Source organism: Sander lucioperca, chromosome 2 (genome assembly GCF_008315115.2).
Source record: "Sander lucioperca isolate FBNREF2018 chromosome 2, SLUC_FBN_1.2, whole genome shotgun sequence".
In the NCBI taxonomy this organism is placed as follows: Eukaryota; Metazoa; Chordata; class Actinopteri; order Perciformes; family Percidae; genus Sander; species Sander lucioperca.
In genome coordinates, this window is record NC_050174.1 from 11,822,947 (window position 1) to 11,844,262 (window position 21,316).

At 39.2% G+C, this 21,316-nt stretch overlaps 1 protein-coding gene across 5 annotated transcripts in view; it reads left to right on the forward strand.

Moving 5' to 3' along the window:
* The window catches only part of pdlim5a (PDZ and LIM domain 5a), a 59,463-nt gene extending 40,559 nt beyond the window's left edge, over positions 1-18,904 (forward strand). For 3 of the 5 annotated variants that reach the window (XM_031308683.2, XM_031308687.2, XM_031308688.2), the window contains 10 exons: positions 297-371; positions 554-685; positions 972-1,133; positions 3,792-3,869; positions 6,298-6,380; positions 12,002-12,203; positions 13,951-14,131; positions 15,957-16,077; positions 16,305-16,420; positions 16,894-18,904. In XM_031308683.2, the coding sequence (XP_031164543.1) occupies positions 297-371; positions 554-685; positions 972-1,133; positions 3,792-3,869; positions 6,298-6,380; positions 12,002-12,203; positions 13,951-14,131; positions 15,957-16,077; positions 16,305-16,420; positions 16,894-16,983 (1,240 nt within the window). In that variant the 3' untranslated portion in view covers positions 16,984-18,904. The remainder of the gene's footprint in view (positions 1-296; positions 372-553; positions 686-971; positions 1,134-3,791; positions 3,870-6,297; positions 6,381-12,001; positions 12,204-13,950; positions 14,132-15,956; positions 16,078-16,304; positions 16,421-16,893) is intronic. The other 2 variants (XM_031308686.2, XM_031308689.2) reach the window with 2 other exon arrangements.
* The last annotated feature ends 2,412 nt before the right edge of the window (positions 18,905-21,316 follow it).

The window sequence follows — 21,316 nt, forward strand, 5'->3', positions numbered from 1 at the left end:
ACTATAATAATTTATTTTACTTTTGGTACCTTGGTCTATCAATTCCCCTGTGCCACCACTGGAGGACAGCACAGACTCAAAAAATATTTGAGTCCAGTGGCCGTGTTAATGATCATGATGGTAATGACCACAAATTATAACAAGCTACCAAGTCTTTGAAGGCTGTGCAAACTCAGTTTGAACTTTCTCCTCAACACAGGTGCCACACATACATTTTACACTTGATGACATGAAGGTGACAAGTCATTAAATTGCTTTCAACTCTCTGTCCACTCTGTCCATGTCTGTCCCCTCAGTTTCACAGTCCAAGTCAATTCTCATCTATCTCGTATATCAGCACGTCATCATGTACTTTCTACCAAACCAGTCAGGTACAGTGTTATGAGGATTTTTACTTAAATGTTGCAGGAACAAAAAATTTGTTCACCTTACTTTTACTATAATTAGGAACAATGCCAAACTGCCACACTTACTGAAACAATGTTATGGTCATTTTCTTCAGTATTGTCTGTGGAGACAGTTAATATCACTGTGGTTGTGTATTTGTAAACAGAAGAGAGCTCCTGTCAAGTCCTCTGGAATTCCTACCCAAAGCAGCCCCCTGCCCCCTTTCTCTTACCCCCAGTGCCCCCAAACAGCTTACACGAAACACACACGCTGAGCAGCGTAGTCCAGTGCAGGCGAGGTAAACAGAGAGTGTGTGTGTGTGTGTGTGTGTGTGTGTGTGTGTGTGTGTGTGTGTGTGTGTGTGTGTGTGTGTGTATGTGTGTGTGTGTGCTTCCCTCTGAAAGTATCCTTTTGTGTATTCCCTTCCAACGACGTCTATCTTTAAGCTTTTAATGAACTACTTCTAAAACCTTTTTCTCTTTCTACCCTATTTGTAATGACTCAAAATTGACATATTGGTTCCATCACAATTTCCCTTTCATCCTCTGCCTCCTCTCTTCCTCAATGTGTCATCACCTTGTCAGAACAACTTATCAGAGCAGTCCTTGGCCTCCTGAGAAGGCAGCATCTCAGTGCTTATTGGACGCCCTGCTCATCACCCCAATCACTCAAGCTCCACCACTACACTTGAGGAAGAAGAAGAAGCATCGTAGCGTCAGTGAGCTGCACCTGCCCAAGAACAAGAGGTAGACGGGGCAGACCTGGACGAAACTAGCATTTACTGTATAACTGAAAATGGCATCGACTGCTTGAGAATTGTTCTTTGACACTTTTAAGTTGAAAAGGATTGAGAACAATCAATATTAATCAGTATTCTTCAAAATATTATTGTTTTGGCTTCAACATTTTTTAAACATTGGTTTTGTCCAGGTCTGAGTCCAGGAAAGAGTGACAATAATAAAATCATCCACTTACAAATAATGTGATATAACGTGTAGAGACTCATTCGCTGTGTGATGGGATGCATGAGGCTTCACAATAATAGCACTCATAAACTCACTTCAACAAGGAAGACGATTTAAGGATTACAAATGTTGTTATAGAACTTATTTGTTGTACAATTTGACAAAAATACATGTTAGACCGATCCCTATTTTTAACCAATGGTGTAAACAGCCTTGAGTCCACTGAACGTGCTATTCATTGCAGTGAAAAAGCCGTGTTTGGTTAGAGCATGCCAGCACCGAAAGACATGGCCCATATGTCTCTGTGGAGACAACTCATACCAACTATGACATTCTGTGGTCACTGTGAAAAAACTTGGCAGCTTCTCACAGAGATCAGTCATTGGCTAGTGGACACAACTGTACACATTTAAACCGTGAAGTATGAAAAGTGTGTGGGAGAGAGTGTTTGAATGGGTGGATGTCTTTGTCATTGTGTGTGCGTGCATGAATGCACGCGCATGGATGGTAGGCCTATAGTGTGTGAGGATTGAATTTGATCCAAAGAATATCACAGCGCTGAATTATAGACCATCTGTTGTGTGGTGGAGAGAGCTGCTGGACAGCAGTCAGCTATGTTAATGGACCATTTGTTCAATGTTCATACCAAACCAACACATTTATGAGATGCATAATACAAGTTCTCGTCGGTGCTACAGACACACGGGGCAACTTAACATATGTAAACAGTTGGGGGACTGAACTGTACTCCATCCAATACCAGCAAACAAGAAGTCTCATTATTAGGTGGCATGCAGTGCTGAAAATAGAATGCAGATAAGATAAACACAAGAACAACAGGGAGCAGAGCAAGGCCACTGACAGGGTAGTGATACATGATCAAGGTTGCACTGTGTTAATGTGAAAAAGTGTAGAATACAAAACAGGGAAGAGAAAGACAGATAAAAAGAAAATAAATGTATTCCTCTCTCTCTCCCTCCTTACTACCTCCCAACCCTCTTTAATTATCCCTGCAGTTAACAAGGTTCATACAGTATGTGGACCAGTACTTCCAGATGGTCAGCACTCTAACCGGCTACTATTGAATCAAAACAGCGGGGCCTCCATTAATCAACCAATCACAGTCTTGCAGAATACAATTAAGTTTCTACATAATTGGCCTGATTGGTGGAGAATATTAACGAGCTGTGCTGTAATTGGCTCTGATGAATGAAGGACTGGGGAGCATCTTATTTCCTGCTCTACTTGTCACCTGTTGTTATCCAATTACCATAACAATAGTGAATAAATTGTTGAATGCTTGTTCGCCCAGATAATGTGAATAGATGGCACTATAGCCTTTAATCTTGCAGAGCGTTATAGCTTAATAGCATGATGAGGATGGGGTCCTTCCTGTTCTTTACAGGACCGTTCTGTTTGACGTCAGCTGATGCTCTTCTCTCTGTTTCAGTATAGAGAAAACAGCTGATTTAGTTGGGTTAATTAGTCAGAAAGCTTACTGATTTACTTGATTTATTTACTTGATCTACCTACTTTTCTACCTTCATGGTTACTTATAGCAGTGGTTCGCCTACCTGGGGATCACTTATTGGTTTAACTGCACACAAACAATGTTTATAGTAAGGCCATAAGGGATTGCAAGTATGCTCATTTGTTTTATAGAGTCACAAGCTGAAAACACTGGGAACCTTTCAGAGTGACTTGTGAAGTTAATCCCACCTGTTAATCATAAGAATAATTCTAAGAATGTATTCGATTTCTGGACACTAATTTCAATCATGAATATTACAGAATTGGAGTAAATGAAAGTACAATACATAAAGTATGGAACTACAAGCAGGGGTGGAGGTGCTATTGGTCTATGCAAAATTGTTTGCAATAGTTAAAATGTAAATGGGGTCTAATGAAAATGGCAATGAAATTGCAGCTAGTTGGCACTGTCGGCCTACTATCTACACCCTCTCTCTCTCTCTGGCTATAGATGTAAGACAGTGTATCCACTGGCTCCTCCTGTCAGACACATGCAATACAAAACAATAAGCAGATAATGAGAATGAAGAAAGATGCTCTGCAGTGTGACAGTCTCTTTCCTATAGAGAGTTCTTACATCTGACTGTATCGACTAGAGGCTGATTAGCTGGAATCAATGCAAACACAACAGTCCGCTGGGTGCATTTATCACAATCCTTGTCAGAGCACTGTAGCGTGTGTTCATTGTTCATCAGTGTGTATTCAGTAGATGCCTTTTCTAACCATTTGTCCATTCAGTTGAGATTCACATTTTTTTAGTGTTATCTTCTTTGTATTTGACCATAACAAATAGTAAAGGTGGGAATGCCATTGTTGACAGTCATCTAAAAAACCATCTCTGTCATGTTTTGTTCATGTATTACTTTTTCCATTCCTTATTTCTGTGCTATTTTTCTTCTCGCACCAAAGGGTGTCTTGGCATCAGTCTGCCACAGAAGAGGGAGACCCTCTCTTCTCTTCTCCCGTCAATGCTGTCTATGTCTTTAGGTAAATTTAAAGTCTCCTCTCCTTTCCTTGTTAGTTGTACATTTGACCACATATCCTGCAACTGCTCTTCCACAGTACTCATTCAGAAAGTTTAAATCTGTGATTTTAGAGGTAGTCCTGGGTGGTAAACCAAGTGACCCCCCTGCTCTGTAGAGAACATTTGATGTTATGGATGTCCCAAGTGTTGAAATGAAGTGTTTGTGCAAGGAAATATCATGGCAGAGGCCTGGAGGGCAGCTGAAACACGGAACATCTACTGAGGTGAAGCCAGCACAAACACAAGTGCAACATTTTTCCTCTATCGTTGTCTCTGTCTCTCTCTGTCTGTCAATTCACCTCTCAAAGGGTCTATCACTCTCTCTCATTTCTTCTCTTTCAGCCTTTCTCACTCACACAAAACATTCAAGCACAACTCAACGTAACTATGGCTGCAGTTGCCATAACACTTGTATCCCATGAGTCCCCTAACAGCCAGGCACAAGGGGAACACAGCAGTGATCCAACTGTTGGCATCGGCTACAACTATGCATTATGGGTGTAATACGTCTGGGGAGAGATTTCTGGCCCACCCAAGCTTGCGCTGATGAACACACACATACTTGAAAACACACACACACACACTTGATGTTACTAATAGAGAGGTTATTCATTTTGCCTCATATTAAAGGGCAGTGGAGAGTTTAAGGCTCTGAGGCCCCAAATGATTGAAAAGCGAAGGTATTTTGTTCCTTTCCACAGCGATAGCTGGACGAGCTCTGGCATCTCTCTTCAAGACACAACAGTTAATCAGAAAATGACTTTCAAAGCCTGTCTTGGTATTCTTTAAACCAAACCTGCAAACATATTTTGTATTCAGTCAACATGACTTAATTCCAATGAAACAAGAAAGCTTTAAATATGTACATGCATTTTCAATGTAGTGATTAATAATGGCTTTTAATGTGAAAGAATGTTTGTGATTTGAGATGTTTAATGATCAGGATCAGTTATAATTATTGGACAATCAGTCAATATAACCCTTATTAAGAGAACTTGAATGACCCTGATGAAGAAGTGTCTCGACAAAATAAAAATCTTCCAGACACATTTTTCCTTGAGAAAAAAAAGGTGCTTCCCTCCATGTAGGTCTGACCCAAGAGCATTGAACAATGAGCGACTTTAACAAAACAAATATTGCATCATGGGGGATTATTTTGTTCAGAGACGTTTTGGCCTGAAAGAGATGTGTGCAACATAAAAAAGAATGTGTTGCCTTAGTACTCGAAACAATGCCACGGATATTACATGTTTACATTTATTTAGACACAAAATGTGCAAAACTGCTCAGTGAATATAAACTGAATACCTATCATAGCACTATGCTAGGCTCAGTTCTATCTACTTTGTGTAGAGAGCTGGTCCTGTGGGGTCATTTTCCCTCTTCCTTCACTTGAATGAGTTTTCTGGCATCCTTTGATGTGATCACCGCTAAAGTTTACTGCAGAGTCTCTTAAAATGAATCAGCCTTTGACCCAAATGTGAAATTTAGTTTTAATTTTTGGGGCCCAATTAAAGGGACTGCCAATGTTGCTGTGGGGATTCATTCATTCAGGTTATCTCTTCACAACTTCAATGAAGCATCCAAACCTATATGTTGCCTGTGCATTTAGAGGAGACATTTGAAATAGAAATAACCCACTAAATAATGTGAGATCTATACTATAAGAACGTTCCTCCACCATTAGTACTGGTAGTCTGGTATCTGTCTACAGCACATCTGGAATGCTATATTTATTTATTTATTTATATTTACTTACTCTGTTGTAGTTCATGTCTCTCTGTTAAGTCATTTGAATTGATATACTGGTATCAGTTTTGAATGGGTGTGCTGTATCATTAGTGCTGTGCAAACCTACAAGTACCCTATCCATCATCAGGCCAGTGGCCTGGACTCTGTTATGCTGTGAAAGTGGCACACGGGCAACATTTTTGTGCGTACTGTACTCACAAGTAGGAAGTGCATCGTGAAGTTGAGTACTGTACTGTTTTGGCTGTAGCTGCATGCTGTGTTTTGTTTGGTACCATATTTGTCTCCGCTCTGTCAGCAGGTAGGTGCTCTGGAATCTGTCTTACTGCATTTTGACAGGAACTTGAAAAATGAGACTGTGCTGGCATTTTTTTCTTCTAATGGCTACGAGTACAGTGGGCTCTCAAAAAATATTTAGCTGGGAATGACATCTTTGTAAATAACGGAAACTAAGACAGACTAGTATGTACCCATCACTCTGAATGAACGTAACCATGAATAACCATGTATTTTGCAACTCAAGCATTGCAAATTGAGTTTAATGTGCAGCGGCAATGGTTTCTGGTTTGTTTTAATTCAATTAATTTAATTACAAAACATTAATTGATTTACATAACATTTCCATTTTGTCTCTCCGCACAGTGAGGAGGCAGAGGAGCCAGAACTCAACAGCCATGAGTCTGCAGTTGTCAAGACCATGACCAAAGGACCTGCTGCAATCCAGGGTAAACACTGTGTGTGTTCTCTTCTGTCCACTTGTTATAGCAGCACATCTTAAATGTTTTTTCATTTACTTTTTTACACATCCACAATGAGCCCTGGTTATTGCAGCTGTAATTTTTCCACTCTGTATAAAATATGATTCAGGGATCGGGGACCAAGCCACAATTGGCATGTGTCCTTTTAAATGTCTGAAATAACATTTCCGTCTTTGTGAACACATAAAAAAATACAGGATATATGCATTCATACATGGGTTTCAGTGACTAAAATACAATTTTGTTCAGCCAATTGCTGCATGAAGTCTATGGAATGGTATATTACTGCCTAAATCCATTGCCAAATCCAACAAAAGCATTTATGTATGCCTGTGCGTGAGTTGCTTTTACTGTAGGTATGTTGTGGTATTTCTATTACTAAATTAACTAGTGGAGTATATTATCAGGCTGAGGTGCCAGAAATGTTTTCTTAGCATAAGTCACGGTGAATGCATGTATACCTAATATGAAAAGTCCCCCAAAATAGATTCCTAAAAATAAACTCATTCAGGGTTTGAACTAAATCTTCTTTTATGGACGTACTTTGATTGATTGGTTAATATATTCCCCCTACAGCTAAAATAATGTTTTTCCCATACAAAAAAATGTTTGGTTCCAAATCCTGGCATAGTGTAAAACTGATTTACTGCTGTTGGATTAAATGTTGTTGCAGCCAGTTAGCAAGAGGAAAGAGGCTTATTTTCCATGGTTGAAGCGTGACATATGTTGTGAAATAGGTCATTGCAGACTTTCTTTTTCTTTTCTCGTCTTTTTCCTCTGTGGAAGGCCATTAAGCAGAGAATGAAATCCCCGCTTTGCCTGTGGCGCCTTGCTCAGTCACACATGCAGCAGTTTTACTCAGTTAGAAAGATAATATTTACTGAAGGGACCTGTCGGGAGTTTTGAATAAAGGCAAGCCACAGAGCTGCAGTATAATGCCCATACTCCATCTGCACTCAGCCCATAGATACTGGGATTGATTGATCTAGGCAGTTCTCTCCCTGATGTAACTGCCACTCAACAAAAATTGTAAATGTAGCCACTTTCCCGGGAACCCAGGCTCGTGAAAATATACTACTAGCCGTATAGCGCCCTAGCAGCAGTAAGCCACGGACCCATCTTGAATTCTGAGCTGCAGTTAAGGAACCCAGGCTGTCAGACAGTGCCTTTTCGCAAATGTCCATTGTAAAATATATTGACATGTTGTTAAAACACAACTCAGTCTCACGGCAGTTCGTGAAATGGTCACGTAATTTGATTCGTTTACACAAACACGTTTATCTTGTTTTTTTCGTGATGGTCAGCACGTTTTTTAAACTAATGTATTTCAATGGGAAGCATCTTTCATGATCACAGCACGATTCTCAATGAGAAGATGATGTAGCATTACGGTAGCGAGTAGTATGAAAGCCCAAAAATCCGCATAGGGAGGTTGCTTGGGGTGGTGAATGGGTCAAACAACACAGGACTTTCACCCAGGAGACCGGGGATCGTGTCCCGCGTGTCACGTTTCCTAAACCCAACTGTTGCTTTCTTCTTTTACTAAACCCAACCGTCTCGTTCTTCTTTTCTTAAAACCAGGCGCGCCCCGTTATTGTCCCACGTCCCGTTCTTCTTTTCCTAAACCCAACCCGTCCTGCTGTATACAGCTATGCAAATGTTGGTATTATAAAAAACATGCTGACCATCACGAAAAAAAAACGTGCTGACCATCACGAAAAAAACCAGATAAACGTGTTCGTGTACACGAATCAAATAGATTAAATTACGTGACCATTTCACAAACTGTCGCGAACACAAACACACACACTAGGGATGTCCAGATCCGATCACGTGATCGGAAATCGGGCCCGATCACGTGGTTACAGACTCGATCGGAATCGGACGTTACCTCCCGATCAGGACTCGGATATATATGTATATATATTCTCATTATTTTTTAACACATCTATAGTTATGCGGTGGCACAGAGTTAGACCCTTTTGACTCCACACAGAAACAGCAACGCGTGCGGCATGACATCACTTTGTTGCAGAGACGCTATTGGTTAAATGCCGGCAAAGTAGAACACGGAAGCAGCTTGAAGCGAAAAGCGCGAGTATGTCTGCGCTCTGGAGGTATTATAAAGTTGAATTATTATAGAAGTATCAGATCGGGACTCGGTATCGGTAGATACTCAAAATCAAATGACTCGGACTCGAGGGCAAAAAAACCTGATCGGGACATCCCTAACACACACACACACACACACACACACACACACACACACTCACACACGCACACACACAGACACGCACACACACACACACACACACACACACACACACACACACACACCCCTCATTCCTGAAGCAACTTCACTTTCAACATGCAACCTTATGAAGTGCATGCTGGTATGATTAATGGCAGCTTCACTAATAGGTTTGATTTGATTTGATTTATTATTTATCTCGAACAATCAACAATGTTGCAAAAGAAAACAAAAAAATTAAAACCACAAAATTAAAACACAAACAATCAGAATTTACCAAAGACCAAAAAAATTTAAATTAAAAAGAATAAGTTTGAGAAGGAGCAGGTGAAAGCATACAGCTTATTAGGTCCTGCCCCTACTTCACAACATCATATTATTACAAAACAAATATATTTGCAAATACAGCATACAATATTTCAGGTCTTACAATAACTTACAACAATACCTTTACATTACAATTCCATTTCTATGTTTCAGTCTATTCCTTTCTGTATTGGTCAAGAATTGATTTCTTTAATCTATTTTTGAACTGAATGATATGGCTCTATTTGATGTAATTGTTCAGTCCATTCCATAAGGTCACCCCACAAACTGAAACACACAGTTTGCACAAGAGGTTGTTTGAACATACATTGTCCTCTTAGATGATAACCCCCGTCTCTATCATTAAACATTGTGCGTATGTTATATGGTCAATTATTTTCTTTAACTTTAAACATAAATTGTGCAGTTTTGAATTTAACAATGTCCATAAATTTCAGCAAATGTGAATTCAAAAACAGATGATTAGTGTGCTCATAATACCCTGTGTGATATATTATCCTGATTGCTCTTTTTTGCAATGGGCAAATATTTTGTAAGGTGCTTGTGTAGGTATTTCCCCAATACTCCTGGCCATCTTCATGCACAGATATTTAATGTGGGGCTTCCAGCACAGTTTATGGTCAAGTACAACACCCATTTTCCACTTTTCCACTTTCATAGACTTTCAATTATTTCATTATCAATTACTATTTTCACATCTATATTTATAGTACGATTTCCAAATATCATATATTTAGTTTTTTTCAAGTTTAAAGATAACTTATTTGAAGCAAACCAAAGTTTTAATTTATTCATTTCTTTTGTGACCATTTCCAGCATCTGCTGCAAGTCATCCCCACAACAAAAAATATTTGTGTCATCAGCAAAATCAGTTAATTTTAGTACATTTGATACTTACCGAATGTCATTTAGGTAGAGGATAACCAGTTTCGGGCCTAATACTGACCCCTGTGGAATGCCACAGGAAGTACTAAGGCTCACTGACCGGTGATTACCCATTTTAACAAACTGACTCCTGTTTTCAATATAGTCTTTTATCCAGTTATAGGCCACACATCTGATGCCATACCTTTCCATTTTTTTTAACTGGATTTCATGATCAACAGTACAAATTTTAGATCAATGAAAATCCCCACTGCATAGTTTTTGTTTTCAATACAATTTGTTAGTCTTTCTACTAACTCAATTAGTGCCATAGACGTTGATCTACCAAATCTGAATCCATACTGACTGTCCATTAGTAAATTGGTTTTATCAATGAAATTATCTAGCCTTGTGATAAATAGTTTTTCAAGTATTTTTGAGAACTAAGAAAGCAAGGATACCGGTCTATAGTTATTGAAAATATGTGAGTCACCAGATTTATACAATGGGATGACTTTAGCTACTTTCATCTTGTCAGGAAATACTCCTTTTTTAAATGATAAATTATATAGTGGGTTTACAATCCTGTCTATTACTTTTTTTTTTAGAGACATATCAATATCACAATCTTTTGAAGGGTTATTCATCTTTTACTTACAATCTCTATAATGTCTTTGTTTTCTAAAGTTCCTAAAAAAATGACTATGGGTTTGTTTCCACATGATCCATCACAGAACATTTTATCCCTGTTATATCGTTGGCCAGTTTAGGGCAGTTTGAAACGTCAAACTGTGTAAAATATCTTTTTATAACATTTAACAAATTAGTGCTATTATTTGGCAGGACATTTTGGTTTAAGCAGCCTTATAGTGCAGGAAGCATTCATATTTATGGCATCTTAAAGCTGTGTTTTAGCCTCCATCTAGGACTGTCAAATGCAAGCTTAAACCTAAAGCACCTATACTCAATATTTTTATTATAACAATGTATCAAATGACAATGTGAAATGGGTTGCTGTTAGTAATGGACCTACAGAGAATTATCACCTGAATCTGCAGCTCTGTTTGGCTTTACAGAGCTTTACAGCGACTTTCACCTCATCGTTTAGCTGTCCAATCCGCAACTTTCGGTTTTGGTTCACTCTCACCACTGTCAAAGCGCAGTTTTCAGCTGCAGCAGGTGGTTGTCTTCAGCAAATAAGCTTTAAAAACCGAATGTAAACTCTTCCTGCTAAACACTCAGACAGACAAAGTTAGCAACTAGCTGGTGAACACAGTGGAGCATTTAGCAGCTAAAAAAACCCAGATATTTGCCTCAGGAGAAACAAATTAATGATAATGTTGCTCCACAGCTGTTGGATATGTAAATAAGTAACTGTTTGCTAACAAGTTCACTAGATTAACTTAAAAGGTGATGATATATTCACAACTTGTTTCTGCTGCCCCCAAGTGGCCAAAAAAATCAGTCATTGTAGGTTTAACCTCCTCTTTCATTGAGTTCAAATGAATACCTTACTACCCATAACATTAAATGTAAACCCAGCCCTGTTCCTAGCCTAAACAGACACACTTAAACATGGCATGTAATGGTAAAGCCAAGCTCTAAAAGTAGCTCTTGCCTCATCATGCACACACATACAAAAACAAATCTCCATCCAGAGTGTGGACATCAAAGGCAAAGGCCAAGCTACATGTTTAGCCAGGTGTGGGTCTGGGTTTTAGCTGAGGGAATGTATTGGTGGTCTATGTGTGTGTGTGTGTGTGTGTGTGTGTGTGTGTGTGTGTGTGTGTGTGTGTGTGTGTGTGTGTGTGTGTGTGTGTATGTGTGTGTGTGTGTGTGTGTGTGTGTGTGTGTGTGGGGGGTGTTTTTAAGGTGGAGGGAAAGATTCTGGGAAGATTGATGTGGTAAATTCATGGTTATGACAACAGTAGTCAGCCAGCTGTATGCACCGTCATGATACCTGCTGGGTGTATAGACATACAGGGTAGAGGTCAAATAACTTACACACCTGGGAAGAAAACACAGACGCACACATGCACGCACATCCTTTGTGATGCTATGTGTGTAAAGTGAATGCTGTAAGTCCCATCTCTGTCTCTCTGTTTCTTAACCAGTATAACCTTTTATCTCTCTTTATCTTCTTTAGGTCACAGCCCACGGACTAGTTTGATCACCCCATCTTTCGGGATGAAAGGTAATGGAAGTGCCAGTGTCCCGAGGGGTCCTGTCCCAGCCCGACCTTTACCTCAGCCTCACCCTAAAGATGAGGACACCCTGGTCCAGATGGCAGAACACATCCCTGCTGGGACTCGGGCGCCCATGTGTGCCCACTGCAACATGGTCATCAGGTGAGGGACAAATACTGTGGCTAATAAGGTTGGATCAGAATGAGGCTGTCATAACCATTTATAGTTAAAAAAAACAGTGGACATGCATCGTGTTTAGTTCTATCATATCATGCATACTGCGTGCACAAGGATAATCAAAAAAGAGTCAATCCCTTCAACTTGGCTGCACAGATATCCATTTGTACTCAAGCAAATTAAGATCGGAAAGGAAAATATGTCCACTTCTCAATTATTCAGTGTATAGTTAGGCACTTAAAATAATAATTTATGTCTAGATATATCTAAATAATCTTTGTATAAAACTGTAGAACTACAAAGATCTAAATGTAGTGTAGATAAGGGGAATTAAGTTGCACCTGCAGTAGACCTTCGGTTTAAAATACAGGGTTTGTCTTTTGTTTCCCTCTTGTGTAAGTCCACCCAGAGTTGTATACAATGGCACATCATTGTGGACTCTTTTCCGCTTCCTCTTTTCTGCCTACCTCTCTTCTTTTCCTGACTTCCCTAACACAAGTGTTTTCTCCCAACTTGTGTCACCTTACATTGCATATCACTAAGGATAGGGTAGCTCACAAGCTAATGGCTGCCAAGCTTGCCACTATCTGAGAAAGCTCAGATAAGCGCAGCTATTATGTGGAGTAAATTAGTCTCTGTTGTTTTCCCACTTTACCTAATCATCAAAGTTGACAGTGCTAAGGTGCTGTCTGAGTGGAAGCAGAGGATGATGGTCACAAGACATTGGATTTCTAAAATGGGTTCCTCCTTTTCTGAAGAAACTATTGACCTGAATGGAGTACTGAAATGATTAATCGCTTAGTTGATGGAACAATTTTGAAAATATATTAATTGGTTATGTTCTTAAAGCACAAAAGCCAAATATTTCTGCCATCTGCTTTAATGTGAAAGATATGAAGAACTTTATATCATTGTAAATATAAGAGGTATTTTCACTGTTCGTCTGGGACAGTTCATTGGACAAAACCAGCCTGTGATGATGTGACTAAAAGGTCTTAGAGTAGTGGCATTTCTCCCTATTTTCAGACACAGTCTATAATAGAATAAGTAATTAACGTATTAAAAAATCTAGATGAATCAATAATAAAGATAATCACTTGCAGCCCTCCTAAATACATTATTGTATCTACCGGCTCTCTGGTTGAAAGTCCTTTCCAAATATTGCTGGTTTCTTGTTTTTAAGGCTTAGTTGTTTAAACCACCACATACAGTACAATCATCACACATTTATTATAAGACAAAACAATTCTAAACATTATGATCAATTTTCTGCACATTCTGAAAATATCACATCAGAATGAACTAGATGTAATCAGATGTAAATTATGATATTCAATGCAGTAGCTCTCTTAGAGGAGGAACAATGGAGGAGCAGGGAATCTGCTGAGTTACCAAGAGACAACTTGTAGAAGTTAGACAGAGTTATGTTACTCACATTGTCATTCATTCATTTATTTATTTGTGGTCTGCCCATTTGCCCTCAAGTGGGTGTTTATAGACATGGCAATGAAAACAAAGCACATATTGACTGCATGACCTATCAGCACTACTGCTGAGCAGTGTGGTACTTTGCATGTATACTTTGCATTTAAGACATGTGTCATGATAATACAATGAATTACAATAGTTAGCTTGTGTCTCTTGCATATGGTTTAATTTCTGTCAATACAGAGTTATTATTAACTTAAAAGTTGAATCCTTTTGTCTCTGTTTGTCCATTTGTTTTTCCCAGAGGGCCATTTTTGGTAGCAATGGGGAAATCATGGCATAAGGAGGAGTTTAACTGTGCCCACTGCCGTACATCCCTGGCAGATATAGGCTTTGTGGAAGAACAGAGATCTGTCTACTGTGAACACTGCTATGAAGATTTCTTGGCTCCGACATGCAGCCGCTGCCAGGCCAAGATACTGGGGGTGAGTTGGTATGAAGCGAATTGGAGCGTGTGTGTGTGTGTGTGTGTGTGTGTGTGTGTGTGTGTGTGTGTGTGTGTGTGTGTGTGTGTGTGTGTGTGTGTGTGTGTGTGTGTGCGTGCGTGCGTGCGTGCGTGTGTGTGTGTGTGTGTGTGTGTGTGTGTGTGTGTGTGTGTGTGTGTGAGTATACTGCACTTAACAGTTCAGATTATGTAACTAAAATAATTTTCTGCAATGCAAAAGACAATGAAGATGACAACTAAACTTGAGCATTACAGTGCATGGAAAGATAGCATTTATAAAAGCCTCAATGTTACTAAAGCTTTTAGCCATTTGTCTGAAGGTTTTTAAGTTGGTCCTGTTCACTTACTTTACAGCTGGCCTTGACATTGTGTGTGGCTATTGTTTTCAAACTCCACCACCTGTTGTTTGGAGACCAAAAGTGATAGTCCTCCTATGTGGCATTCAGTGCAAACACATACTGACATTATTTGTTTTATGGTTTTTCTGTTTCCCCCCTTTAGTTCTTCAGAAAGATTAAACCCTTTGTATTGTTGTGTAAAGGTTTACAGCATCTAGATTAAACATGTGTCTTCACTCCTCTGTACTTTTTCACTATGTGCCAGCTGTAGGTTGAGGTGTTGGAAGTGGCCAATTGGATGCATAAAGAAGTTTGGTAGCCAGCACTGCATGAACATGATTACATGAAGCAGCTCCCAGATATTATATGATTATATGATATATATGTGAGACACTTTAAATATTAAAGATACAGAAAAGTGGCTCTTGTTGATTGTACTTAAAACATTCTACTTCTGAGTGAGAGTTAAAATAGAGGTTGACCCAACATTTAAAGTTATCACTAAACTGATATACTGTATGTGCGTTATACCTTCTTCTGTCTTCTTCTTGTTAATTTAGATAGACAATGGGTATTATCAATTTGAGACCAAATAATAATAGGGCATGAATTGCACAGGTGTAGATATCATCAAAGGATCACTTTGAAAAAGGTTGTTGCATTTTTGCCACATTGTACCTCTGACCCCAAACATGCAGGATAAATCCATAGAGGGCCAATGCAAGAAAGCTATAGGGAATTTCTAAAATGACCATCACTGAAACTCAGGAATGCGGCACATGTTCAGGTGTTAGGAGAATTAGTCTTAGTGTCCTAGAGGCTGCAGGTGTTAAACCCAGCATTAAACTCAAAGTGTCAGGAAGCTGAGATCTCTGCTCTCATAACAGCTCTGACATTCATCCCTCACGTGTTCTAACCTTTTTAGCCTCAATGCCTTTCAACCCTCTATTTCTCACACATCTTCAACCAGCTTACGGCTTCTTATTAACCTGCTTTCTCACTCCCTCTCTTCTAATCCTTCATTTTACTCCGGCCCACCAACTTTCCATTGATTCCCTGTCCTGTCTTGTTCTCACAGTTTAAGGGTGGGAAAGAAAGCAGCTTGTCTGTTTTAATCTGAGTCATGTGGCCCCACAAGAAAAAATCCATAATATTTAAATGTGACATGAGAAAAGGGCAGACTGTAGGAAAGAATGTGTATTCACATGTAAAACAGACACATTTATCCATACTGATCAAATAGGGATTGATAATAGAAATGGACAATTTTTGTTGACACATTTCATGTACAGCAGTGCTACAAATAATAACCCAATAAGCAAGGTAACATGGTAGAATCCCATCAAAAGTCTCTGTATCCTGGATCAAATTTTCCAGTTACTGCGACCGACACACACAAAGACCAGTGCTCCTAATTAACTGTATGATGCCTCCAACTAACCACAGTGTTTGCTTTTTTGCACCTAGGAGGTGATAAATGCCCTCAAACAGACATGGCATGTCTACTGCTTTCTGTGTGCTTGCTGTCAGCAGCCAATCAGAAACAAAACCTTCCATCTGGAGGATGGAGAACCATACTGTGAACAAGGTGAGTGATGAGGACTTTGAAAAATGCACTGATCGGGGTGATGAAGGGTGTCTCAGACTCAAAGACAAAAGTCTGTGCATTGAAAGACACAATAGTAGCTATCTGTTATGAATAGACCTTTATTTTGGTGCCAACAATAAAGAAAACAAATATTTCGGTTTGAAAAATAAAATAAAAATTGTTGAAGTTTAGTCATGCCATCTTGCTTTGTCTGTATAAAAAAAAAGACTTCTACAGTGTGTTTGGGACGAGCTGCCATGGCTGTGAGTTCCCCATTGAGGCTGGAGACAAGTTCCTGGAGGCCCTTGGTTACACCTGGCATGATACCTGCTTCGTCTGCACTGTAAGTGAAGGCCTCACAGCATATTCACAGACTCCACACAAACTCCACACAAAAAGGGCCAGAGCAGGGGGCCTAAACCTGGGTCAGTATTGATGTGCAGACACAATGGTAACCACTGCCACTAACCAAATCAAAAACTTTTCTATGACACACGTGCATTAACCATTTCTGGACTTGGTGGATATAGATAAAGGTTTTGTTCATTTTTCGTAGTTTTTGTGAGTATTATACAAACACAGTCGGGAGCAGATTCAGAGTCTCTCACAGTGATATGATAGATGCACCTTCTTGCATATTTACCTTAATTTCTTAGGAGAAAGTGATCAATGAGGAGATTTAAAGTTTTCTGGACAACTTAATTTATGTAACCTTTCTGTGTGTTTGTGTTTGTGTGTGTGTGTGTGTGTGTGTGTGTGTGTGTGTGTGTGTGTGTGTGTGTGTGTGTGTGTGTGTGTGTGTGTGTGTTTCCTCAGGTGTGCTGCACCACTCTGGAAGGCCAGACCTTCTTTTCCAAGAAAGACAAACCTCTTTGCAAGAAACATGCTCACACACTGAAGATATGAATCTTGGACTTTCTTCACAATGTTCGAGCCATACGTTCTCCCTTGGTGGATGGGGTGGGAGAGCCTCTTAATAGATCATGCAACAATAAAACTCAAGCAACACTTATACAAGCAAAGAGGTCAGAAAAAGGGAAACACTGTAACATGTAAAAGTGAAGTTATTCTTGTCAGGGGACCCAGACCCATTGTAAGACATAATCTCCAGTACTTTTTGTGATTTCTAATACAAGCAGCAACATACATTGCAGTAAACCAGTTTACCCTTTTTTCACCAAAACTGACCTCTGATTTTAAGCTATTATTTTTTCATTGTTTTTTATACATTATTTGCTCATGCATAGAAAAGTAGAACAGTTTTACAGCCAAATGGTGCAGTGTATGTGTACTAGCACTAGAAAACACAGTCAGACATTTAATAATACATAGGATTTTGTGATCCCAGTCTTTATTTCTCAATCCAGAGTTTAATCTTGAGTTTCCCTAAACCATGTCATGTGTTGAGTTCATCACATTTTCCATTGTCAGTGAGTCAGTGTACAAAGAGGCTTGGGTAACCTGTTAAATCACATTTAACGCTTGAAATTAGACATTACCAGAAATGTGTGGAAAATATATATTCATACCCTTACTATATGAATTCAGAGAGAGGAGTATATTGGAAAGTTATTTTCTAAGCAGGCATTTCTTTTTTGTTAATGTTAATGTTTGTGTAGCTGTAATCAATTTTAACAATCTAATCCGCAGCTATTAAGACAATTTCAAGAGAATATTAACCATCCGATTACCTGTGTTTATTATATTTTGTTGCTCTTTGCTTTATCAGAATCTGCATTAAAAAATGTCCGGACTGTGCTTCTACTAGTTGTTTTAATACAGGTGAGCTGGATGTCTGGGGTGATGGTGAAACCTCTTGCCTTTGATCAGTGCTTAGAATTATTTGAACTTTTTCTGCATTTTTTAAATGAATTTTATGTATTTTATTTTTTATTTGTCATGTGAAACTTGTAACATTGGCAAAAATGTTCCGGTTTCAAAACAATAAGTAACATTTATTATATACAACATTGAGGCACTTGAGAAAGAGAAGTAGACTTGATTTAATGGAGGACGGAATTGGCTCTAAATATAAATTAAATAAATATACATACAAAATAGATAAATGTATAACAAAATATGAAGCCCATATTATGTATATCTATGTATTTTGACTTACTATGATAGACTGACATCTTCACAATTGCATGTGAATGCACATGTTTTTTATTGTGCCATATAGTTTAATGAATAATGTTCAAATTTTACCTCATGATATATATATATATATATATATATATATGTATTTTGAATGTTATAATTATTGCTGGTTGATTCGGTCCTCCATATGCTTCATAAAAGTGAGTCACTCTTTCTGTCCTGGTCTGCAGAAAAATTAGGTCAAACATGGCTACTATAATCCTTGTGTAGTAAACTGTATATTTTAATTTGTTTATAGAGGTGAGAAATGCCTTATCTGACAGATGTATTTAACTGTTTGGGTGACTGAGTTTTTCCATTTCAGGGAACTCAGCAGGGAATGGATGGGACAGGGTAGTTTCATGTGACTGTCCACTAACCTTCCCAACATGTTGTCTTGGAGATATTTACTTTTCATTATGGCTGAGGGATACATGTGGTCTATTTTGTTTAGTTTTCAAACACCAAAACAAATGGCAGCAAAACTCACTTATATTAATTTCACATAATTATCATTAAAGAAAGAAGGGTTTTTACTGTATGGGACTAAAAGGGGGTGAAGACAGTGTGCAGCAGTAATCAAACATGTTATTAAAAAAAGTATAATTGTCACCTACAAAAGTACAGTTGCAACTATTGAAATTGATGTGACTTGTTTAATAAATGATGCGCTTTTAAACCCCGAAGAGAAATATCCTGTGTTTCTTTATGTTTGCTTACTTCTAGTCAGTGTAATACTATCTTACCACTCTAAACTTTGTATTATTGCTTGCCTTGAGAAACCAATTGGCAGTACAGGGAAGTCTGACATAAGCAGTGTGAAATGCAAATTTTAACGCACGTCTCCACTATTCTGAGAAAGGTGTTATGTAGGGATTGGTATTTGTGCTGTGCTGTGTGTGTGTGTGTGTGTGTGTGTGTGTGTGTGTGTGTGTGTGTGTGTGTGCGTGCGTGCCTCCTCCCTCTCCTTTCCAGGTTGGTGATTGCTGAGTGAGCACACCTGTGTTCAGCTCCCTGGATAAAGAAGAGGAGGCCGCGCCTCTTTCCCTTCCACTACTCTCAAGTTTTTTGTTGTGTTACTGTCAGCAGACAGTGCTGTCCAAAGCATGTATCGGCTTTTGTCTGCACCCTGGCATGCTCGCCTTTTGTTTGTCGTTGACCTCAGCTGCCGTGGAGCAGCTTTGCACGTTTGTGTTTGTTTTGCAAATAAATTGTACTGATAATTTTGTTAAAAGTGCCTCCCATCCTTTCTTCAGTTATTTTTACATCAACGGTTACTCTCTGATTCATAGGGTCGTAACAAAGGTCAAAGCCAAAGGAGACAGAGATAGAAAGAAACAGAGATGAAATGGATACTGTGAGAGAGGAGAACTAGTAGAATGAAGACGTGATGGTAAGAATCTGTGAATGTCATTATTATTCAAATAGTTTTATTGAGTTTTCACAAGACAAATTAACAAACCAAATTTTCCCAGAACCCACTACACAGACCAACATCAATCCCTAAACATGAACGTGGATTTGTCCAACTTTGAAAACAGATCAAATAGGTTGCCAGATCTGAAAGTTTTCTGGTTGATCAAAGAGTAGAGTGCTTTAGCTCTTCAACTTTGAGCTGTATAATGATACAGCCAATACTGAGTATCTGATGATAGTGTTGCACTCTGATAAAGAGATGCTTCTGCAGTTGTACAGTACACACTGAAGTAGGCCTACATCACTTAGGCTACCTAAGCCACTTTTCAAAGTGTTTTCAACAGGGTTTAAGACTGTTTACACGGATTCATCCTTGCAAGAATGTGAGTCTGAAGTCTGAAGGATGGATGACTTTTACTCTTGTCACTTGATTATTTTGCAACTGCTGCTCAGCCTTCTTCAGAGCAGCCATGAGGGTGTTGTTCCCCTGTTTTTGCTCATCAAGCAGAGCCACATAGGAGGCTATCATTTTCTCATTCTCCATCAGCAGGGAGACTTTCTGCTGCCATAGAATACGATCACTCGCTAGCTGATCTTCAACCTTTTTCTTTCGAGCAGCCATGAGGTCTGCATCTCCAGATGGGCAAGATAGGTGCCCCAGGTTTTTTTTCCAGCTGTGCCGTGAGGGAAGACTTGTCCAATTGCATAGCATTTGATTAAGACAGTTTGGTTAGATTTGCATGTAAAGTTGCTTGTACGGTTTCTAGTAGTCTTTTCCCAATTTATTCAACCCAGTTTTGTGGGACTAGTTGACATAAATGTAACATTTATTTCTAAGAGCAGGTGTTTGAGATGATGGTACAGTCCTTTTCAGTCATCAAACAAGCAGCCTAGACAAAGACTGTGATATCAGTAAATAAGGGTCAGACTGAATCATCCTCAGTGTATGTCACATGTTCTACCTATATATTTAACACAATGATAGTTTACATAGCTGATTTGGGATTGGTTGTGCTAATTGCCGACTTAATAATGAATTATGATTTGCAGGCATCTTCAACATTTAGTGCATATGTGACCAAAATTTGTAAGGGTGCGACTAAGATTTTTCCTAGGTTGCACCGGTGCACCTAACGTCCTCGCATCCGCTGCCTCTCCACTAACAAAGTGATGTCGTTTATATCAATATGGTTTAATGTTGCGTTACGTGACCCATTTCTTCTGTAAAGCCGTGCCTGTGTTTGGATCTCTCCTCCGCGCAGCCCCGCCCCCAATCACTCACACACGGCCCACCTGCCACATGCAGACAGACACAGCGCCGCCGGTCCAAACTGCTGACATTTGTCTACAGTTGTAATTGTTATTAAAGGAGAACTCCGGACAATTTTTACGTTAATCTTGATCGCTATAAGTATGTGAGTACTGTCAATAGCAAAAAAAACGAGCCGAATCGGTGCTAGCTAACTGGAGCTGCTGCAGCTAATGCCGAGAGCTCCCACTTAGCTAAAACGGCAGTTTTGGGGGCATATCATAAAGAGTGCCTTTGTGCCTCTTAACAGACACAAAATGCAATTAAAATGTCTGTGCAACATGAACAGGGCCCTTACATAACAACAAGATGCGTTTTCAACTCAGACATTGTTTAAATTCACCTACCCTGTTAGCTGCTAGCTGCCGTCTGGGA